General features: G+C 49.5%; 1 protein-coding gene across 5 annotated transcripts in view; it reads right to left on the reverse strand.

Annotated features, from left to right (window-relative positions):
- Positions 1-7,829, reverse strand: part of FAT1 (FAT atypical cadherin 1) — a 112,324-nt gene extending 104,495 nt beyond the window's left edge. For 3 of the 5 annotated variants that reach the window (XM_075091333.1, XM_075091331.1, XM_075091329.1), the window contains exon 1: positions 5,864-5,964. In XM_075091333.1, the coding sequence (XP_074947434.1) occupies positions 5,864-5,920 (57 nt within the window). In that variant the 5' untranslated portion in view covers positions 5,921-5,964. Of the gene's footprint in view, positions 1-5,395; positions 5,490-5,863; positions 5,965-7,746 lie in introns of those variants that run through there. The other 2 variants (XM_075091332.1, XM_075091330.1) reach the window with 2 other exon arrangements.
- Between the last annotated feature and the right edge of the window lie 424 nt (positions 7,830-8,253).

Here is an 8,253-nt window from a genome sequence, read left to right on the forward strand (position 1 = left end):
TAGTTTAGAATTCATGCTTGAAAGAACACTAAAAATTACATATCTAGGTTATATCCTTTTTTTGTCGAAAGTTTCAACATGATTTACAGTAACAGAAAAGCAGATAAATTAAAACTGCTAAAAAAAGCCAAGAATCCACAAGACCAAAAGTCTAGGAACTACCACCATGACACAAGGGGAACACACAGAGTTAACTTCAAATGAACAACTCCATGAAGCAACACGTTAGAAGAAACATGCTGCTGCTGCCTGCTATAAGCAAGCAAACTAGATCTGAACTAATCTCGAGTAGTGAACATCGACTCCGGTCCTCTAATTCATATGTGACATTGTCTTCTGATAGAAAATTCTTCTCCCTCGTTTCACTTAGATTGTAAAATGGCTGATGTCCAATGATGTGGAAGTAAACTGCAAGAGTTGGCTTGAAATTACCATGAATTCTTCAAAGTATCCTATAAGAACCTGTCCCAAGAATTATAAAAATTATTAACAGGGAATAGTACTGTATGTATTCTAACATTTTTATCAAGCATCACTAAGTCGTAAAACTAATAAAGAGTGATGCATACTGCTTTACGCCCCTCTCAGAACAGATCTGAAACAAATTAGTATCAAGAGCGATGAGAACAAGAATCTATCAAAATAACTGGAGGAACTATTAAGATATGTTTCTCAAACAAACCCCAGAAACAACAGTAAAGAGCCTGGAACAGCAAGACAGACACAGAGACACATCCTCACTGCCTTTCCTTTTCAAGAAGTAATTCCCAATGCCTAAATCCAGGCAAGACTGTGGTAGGATGAAAGCCAGAAAACTCAGGAACAAGACCTTTGGGACCACCATCTTCATCTGGGATTATACCACCATTATCTCACGGGATAACGAATCAAAGCTTCAGAATGCTTCTTCATCAAATCTCTCTCCCCTAACTCCTACCTGTTCAAGGTAGATACATGAAAGATTGCACTGGCTGAAATTCCACGGACTGCCTCTGCCTACTAGAAAGCATTAGAGCAAATTCATCTACTTGTGTCAACAGCTCACTCCAAATCCTCAGAAGAAGCTAATTCAGTCCCAGCCATTAGTAAGTCAATGATTTTGAGAAGAAAATAAATTAAGACTCAGGTCCACACAAACTATAGGAAATATTAGAGAGGAGTAATGAAAACTTAGCTAGTACCCTTTTGGAAGAAGAAGAAAAAAAAAGTACATCCATCTTCCAAATCTAGCAATTAAGTTACATGATTAAAGCTATAACCATGGCAAACAATAAAAAGTGAATGAGCAAACAATAAAAAGTGAACAAGCTTTTAAAAGTAAGTCACTAGCTGAAACCACTACTTACAAGGTCTTAAAGCTGGATGAAAGAAAGGCTGGGAGGCCAAATGAGTGTGAGGTTGGAACAGCCACCATTTCAGTGGATTAACAATATTATTTTTCCCTTATCTACCCTTCTTCCCAGGCTATGATTTGTCCTGGGAATAAACAGACACTTGGGTCTCCAGGGCTTCATCCCCCTAACATACAGCCAGGTACATGCACGTTTTCATTAACAACAACAACAAAACAACAAAACAAACAAACAAAAAAAACACACCAACCAGAAAACAACCCAAACCCACCCACATCAAAAAACAACCAAAACCCTGCAATAAATAACTAATATCAATACTTCCAAAACTCCGAACAACTTAAGATGCCACCAGACTGTCCTAAAAGACATGTTAAAAAATTATTACCTAACTTTTAATTAAATCAACAGAAACAGGTTATTTTACTATTCTTGCTGGAATTGTGGAAGCTGTCTATTATCAAAAAGCATGTAATCATCACATATTATGCTGATCTGATCAGATCTTTCCCTCTTTTCTTCCTCAGTTACACTAAGGGTTTGTTTTGTGGGTTTTGGGTTTTTTTTTTTTTTACTATTTTTTTTATTTATGCCGAAATCCAAAATCCCACTTGACCTCTGATGCTATGGCATCCCGTAACTCACCGCCAGTACTTATGTTTGGCAACCAGCTGCCTGAAGTGGCATATTTATTATGTGGAACGTTGTAGCTGTCTGTATCTTTCATCATCTGCTCCTCACATCTCAGGCACATCAGACACAACGTGCACCACACTATGATCCATCAGACTGCATTAAGATATCCAAACTCTCCATTAAACTTCGAAGTTGAACACATGTGTGTTTTACTATTCCCATAAATATTTTTTCTGTGCCATAATAGCTTAAGCACTTTTTTGCTGCTTTTCTGTAATAACTTCAAGCGGAGTCTGCTCAGAACTGGTGACAGGCAGCCTATTACACGTGATGATGCAACTACCAGTAAGAAAATCCATTCCTCAGCAGCAACTTTTAAGATTTGCTGAGTCACGATCGAGAGCTTATGAGCATCTCTCAACTGAACAGTTAACCACGTTAGACAGAAACAAGTTAGTCATTTCTGTTACATGATACTTCTTCCATCTTGTCATAATTTACAGAGCTACTGGAAACTAAAAAATGTTGATCCAGGATTATCCAAAAATCAACAAAATATAATCTTGATAAACATCTAAAGTATTAAACAATGCCAGTTGTAAAGACAGTTAACTACTAAGGGAAGGCATGAAAGTGTTAGGATAATGTGATAATGTGCTAGATATAAACTCAGATAGCTCATTACAGTGAGCCAGAAATGACTGAATTCCAGAAAAATTTTAGCCAAAGGCTACACTTTGAACTCCTAAATTTTTTATTATCTTTGGAATATGACCAGTTTAGGATTTTCTGCACCCATTTTCAACACATAAGGCAACCGTTTGCTTAACAAAATATCACAGCCCTACATTTATTAGAAACGCACACCATATTTATTCTGAAAAGCTACTTTCAAACAAACTTTAATTTCCTATTTGGAAACTCTTATTCAGATAATTTTTATTTATATGCATATCCAGGTCATTTTTATATGCATAGTCAGCGCTGGGATACATAAGATAGTTTTACTACTTAGTTACAATGGTAACAAAAATACTAACACATCAACACCATTAACACAATTTGTATATAGGGAAAAAATAACACAACTTAGAAATACGAACTATATTCATATTAAAGGTACAAGAACAAGCAAAATTTTGGGGCTAGCAGACCTCAAGTAGATAACTTACAAATGAAGATGATTTGGACATGATGGCAGTCATATAGAAGACTCTTAGCAGCGTGCTTACAGTGTCTAGACTTCAAAGTTTATAGTTTGAGATTTAGAAGTTTTAAGCATAAAATACAGAATTTAATAAATGGCAACCTCTATGCCAAGCAAGTGTATAAAAAAAAAACAGGCAAAACAAGCTTTTCTTCTACATAATGTATCAATGGGGAGCATAAACTGAGAGATCTACTCCCCCAGCAATCAGTCGCAGGTAGAAAAAGAACCTAAATCAGGCCACGTAGCCCAAGTCGCGATGAGTCTCAGCCACACTGCTATCCCTTTTCTACAGGCAAGATCTGTCAGTTCAGTCCAGAAGGACCCACTGTAAGACTAAGTTACCTCATTTACATTAGCAGAAGGAGACTCTCTGAGCATGGCCTGTTGCACTGCTCAAGGGAAACATCAGAGAGCATTCTAGTGCCTAAAAGAGATTCTTTAGTGCTGTTTCTACAATGCTTGTCTACTGAAATCTTTAACTTTTAACAAATGTAGGGGGGCTCGGCCCCACATGTGCACCCACTTCTTTGATTTGTAATGTTATTAACACTAAAATGTTCCTCTCTGTCAAAACATCACCTATTTACTTTAAAGGCCAGTTTTAATCAGCATGTGCAACTGATGCTGTCTGACACAAATGCACTGTGAAAAGTTATTACTGCAGTAACTAAACTGTCACGAGAGGGTTCCTATTGTAGGAGTCTATAAGAGATTGTGTGGCTTTGTGGGCTGTACTAACTGTAGTTGCATCTGTTCTTTCAATTGTTTAAAAGCAGTCATTTATGTAGTTTGATTGGGGGGGGGGGGGCGACACCACACCAAAAACCAGGTTCATCTGTTCCAACACACTTAAGTTTCCAAACAAAACACTTAACGGTGTCTTTTGCTCTTCTGGGAGGGAAGGTGTCTGGCTCTTTTGGTATCCAGAGAATTAAAACACACAATGAAAGCATATGGTAATGTCACTTTGGAAAAGCTGCCAAGTTATCTGAAAAATGTACATTGTCACAGAGATTAACATAACAGTTTTAGCTTGTGACTGAACTCCAGTAAGTTTTATGCTTGTGTTCTCCACATGATGAGGTAATCTTATGAGATACTCCGACTTATGCTTTCGAGATCTTTGCCACTAAACAGAAAACACAGCAGCTGTATTCAAACAGCATACAAAGATTCCTAATCCGCTGTGAAACAAAGTTTCGCACCGAGAATTTTTACTATTTACCTGTATGGCAGTTACTAGCATATCTAATACTGAACTCAGGAGTTGAGCAAGGAAAAGAGACCTCTAATCTCTGTGAATGAAAGAGTTCGGTCGAAATTTAAGATGGCACCTTCAAGTTTGTGATGACAAAAATAGTTTTACTGAGCTTGAACTCACTTTTAAACTTTTAAAAAAAATATCTTTGGGGTTATAAAGGGATTTTATATTTGCTTACTTGCACTGATGGCAGTGATAACTTAGCCATATAAAGTTCTTTGTCATGCTAAGTTATAAAAAACAGGAGACTATCCAACTACTGGGACGACTACTAAAGCTCTCCTTCCAGTCTCCTAAAAGTGAGATTTTAGGATTTCACAGAGAATAAAATGAAAACTTTAAAATGGAATAGTTTTCAGCGTCAAAGTAAGGTATTTTACTCACTAAATAGCTGAATATTTCCACATGGTTAGACGGGTAAATAGGAAATACACAGCATTCTTTTCTTTTGCAGAAGGACAGCAGAGGTGGTGAAAGAATTCAGGTAATATTTCCCATGCAACTGCCTAGGAACAGCTCGCATGCAAGTAGTTTAAATCGCAGGTTTAAACAGGTAACTGCTGTTAGAAGGCAGCATTTTTAAAATTTATTAATGCTCTTCCAAAAAAAGTTTAGAAGGGGGGCACATTCCCAGCGGTAAGACACACCGCCACTTACCGACGCCAAGACATTAAAAAGCGCACCTCTCAAACAAAGCTTTGTTTTGTTTCGACTGCCGTAACGAGGCAGAAAAAAAGCAGCCGACGCCGGCTGCTGCCTTGGGCCGGGACGTCCGAGGCAGCCGCCGCCAAACGCCGCGTCCCTGCGGGCCCTGCCCTCTCCGTTTCGGAGGAACCCGGCGAGCACCGCACGGAGGGACGCGGTGCCGAGGTGCAGACAAAGGAAGAAAGTCGCCCCGAGGTACTTACTCGCCGCGAATCGCCCCTGCCGGCTTACCAGGGAACTAAGTTTGCAACGGCCCATCAGACGCATCCGAAGACACCTTGCCTCCGGCGGGAAGTATCACCGACAACCCTCTTCCTCCACCTAACTTAGGAGCAACCTGCCGGCTAAAGCGCTGCCGGCTCTAGGGGAGCGCGGCCGCGGCTCCGGCCCCGCCGGAGGGCGGGGGGGGGAGGGGACGGGGGGGACAGCGGGGCGCCAGGGCCCGCGACGCCCGGCGGCCGCCCCGCGGGACGGGGGGAGGGGGCCGGCGCCGCGCCGCTCCGCCGCCCCTTTCCGCGGGCCCCCGCGGCACGGAGCGGCCACTCGCCCAGCGCCTCCGGCCGGCCCGCCGCGCTCCCGGCCTCGCCTCAGCGCCGCGACCTCCCGAGGGGGCCCTCACCGACCGACCGGCCGCCCCCTCGCCCGCCCACCCCCACCAGCAAAACTTCTCCCAAGTCGCCCGGCCCCGCCGCGCCTTACCTCTCCGCGGCTCGCTGCCCGCGGGGCGGGGGCGCGGGGCAGGGGCCAGCCCCACATGGTGCCCGCCGCGCCGCTCCCCCCCCTTCCCCTGCCCTGCTCCCCCCACTGCCCCACGGCGTCCCCCGCCGCCGTATTCCTCCGCGGAACCGGCGGCCGCTCCTCCGGAACTCGTTTCTGCGGCGCTCCGCGGCCGCGGGAGCGGCGGCCGCAGCCACCCCTCCTCCTCCCCGCCCTGCCCAGGGCCCGGCCCCGCCGGGGGAGGACGAGACGCGAGGAGGGGGGGGGGGGTGAACCACAGCACGAGCGGTTCCTCCCGCCGGCCCGGCGCTCACGGGGACGCCAGCGGGGCCGGGGCGCGGGGACCGGCCAGCCTCCGCCGCAGCCCAGCCGGGAGAGGCGTGCCGATCCGGGGACGCGGGCGGCTTCGCGTGGTGCGAAGTCCTCCCTTGGAGAGGCTACTCAGAAACTTCAGAAAGCTCCTGCCGGGGCGTATCTTACGGGGGTGGCGAGGGAGACCGTCAGACCCCACGGGAACGGGCGGTCCTCGCTGGCGGGGCTCTGCCGTCCGAGGAGCAGCGGGGACTCGGGACAAGCCCCGCGGTCCCCGCCCGCGCCGGTGGCAGCGAGGACCGCTCTGCGGCGACCGCAGCGCCTCGGCGGCTGCTCCTTCCTCCCCGTGCGGCGAGCGGGAGGGGGCGCGGGCGGCCGGGCTGCCGCCCCCGGGCCGCGCCGGCGGGCTTGGCCTCACGCCTCCCCGCCTCGGGCGCCGGGCTGGGCTGGGCTGGGCGAGCCCAGCTTAACGCCGTGCGGAGGGCGCTCTCCTAGGAGAGGCCAAAACCGGCTGACGGCTACCGCGGCTCCCCGCTACCGTTTTAAGGAGTAGCGCCGGCGCCGGGAAAAGCAGCGGCGGGGACAGCGTGTGCGGGGCGACGGCGACCCTCGGCCCGGGGAGGAGGTACGGGCTGCCTCCTGCGGGGAAGCGCCCTGCAGGGGTCGTGCTGAAGGGATGTCTGTGAGGCAGCCCAACCTTTAATGTTCCTCGGAGGATTCCCCGCTCGGTAATAAGTGATCACGCTTAATAAGGATCAAACGTTTGCCTGGGGAATCCCGACCCAGCGGGCTCACGGCGAAGCTGGGCTGCGGGCGGCAGAGGCCGGCGGGGGCGCATTTACCGCGCGTTAGCCCCGCCATGTCTTTTATTAGCCACATAAATAAATAAAGCCAGCTGCGCAGGGGGCCCTTCTGTAAGCAAAGCCTCGCCCGCCCGCGGCTGGGGATCAGAAGAAACCGACCCCTTCAGAAAGCGGCCGCTTTCCGGCTCCCCCGCCCGCCGCCGGGGGGCTCCGCCGCCCAGCGCCCTGGCAGCGACCGCGCCCCCTCCCGGGGCCGTCCGGCAGCCCCCGGCCCGGGCACCGGCCGCCCCCCGTGGGCGGCGGGGCCGCAGTTCCGCGGCGGGCGGGCAGGGGGCGCCGCGCCACAGCGCACGGGCGGCGGGCGAGCAGGGCGCCGGGGGCCGGCCACCCCGGCCGGGCATGGAGCGGAGCCGAGCCGAGCCGGTAGCCCGCGCCGCCGAGCCCGGCTCCGGCTGCAGGGGGCTGGGCCGAGAAACCTGCGTGCCGCTCCCTCCGTGAAGGTGGCGGTATGGCCGGGGGTGCCCGCAGCCCCGCGTACGCATTGCTTTGGATAAAGTCGGTGTGCGTATATATAGATAGAGCTATTGATATACAGAGAAACATACATGTACTACACAGTTACAAACTACGCCTTGAAGCGACGACCCGAGTATTTCCAATACCGCGACAAACCAGAGCACCAAAACTCTCCCGGGAATCATCTTTCTGAGCACCCCCGCCGATAATAAACTAACTAAACAAAGAACTCACCAGACCAGCTGGACCCGGCGCTCTTCTCCCAAAGTCCGCTCCAGCTCAGTTCATGTCCACACGCTTCCTCCCCCCCTTTTTTTTTTTTCCTTTTGAGAAGAAGCGAGCAGTGCCCCGCTGCCCACGCACCTCTAGAGCGTGAACTCCGCCGCGGCCCCGGCGCTCAGCGCGGCCCCGGCGCGCAGCAAGCGCGGCGCCCGTCCCCATCGCCACAGCGCGGCATGTCGGCTCCGACCCATCCGCCGCTCTAAACTTGGACGAGGGTGGGAAGGAAAAATAGACAAAAAGGGGGGGAGAAGCAAAAAAAAATATTAAAAAGAAGAAGAAAAAAAAAAGAAAGAAAAAAAAAGAAGAAGACGAAAAGGAGGGACTGATCCAACTTTTCAAGACATGTCCAGGCAAAGAACGAGCAGAGTTGATGAGTTGCAGCAGCGGGGAGAGTGAGAGTGGGGAAGCTGCGCCGGATCGCTGATTCCCTCCCTCCCTCCTTCTTTCCCCCGCCTCCCT

The sequence above is a fragment of the Phalacrocorax aristotelis genome, chromosome 4 (assembly GCF_949628215.1).
Source record: "Phalacrocorax aristotelis chromosome 4, bGulAri2.1, whole genome shotgun sequence".
Taxonomy (NCBI): domain Eukaryota; kingdom Metazoa; phylum Chordata; class Aves; order Suliformes; family Phalacrocoracidae; genus Phalacrocorax; species Phalacrocorax aristotelis.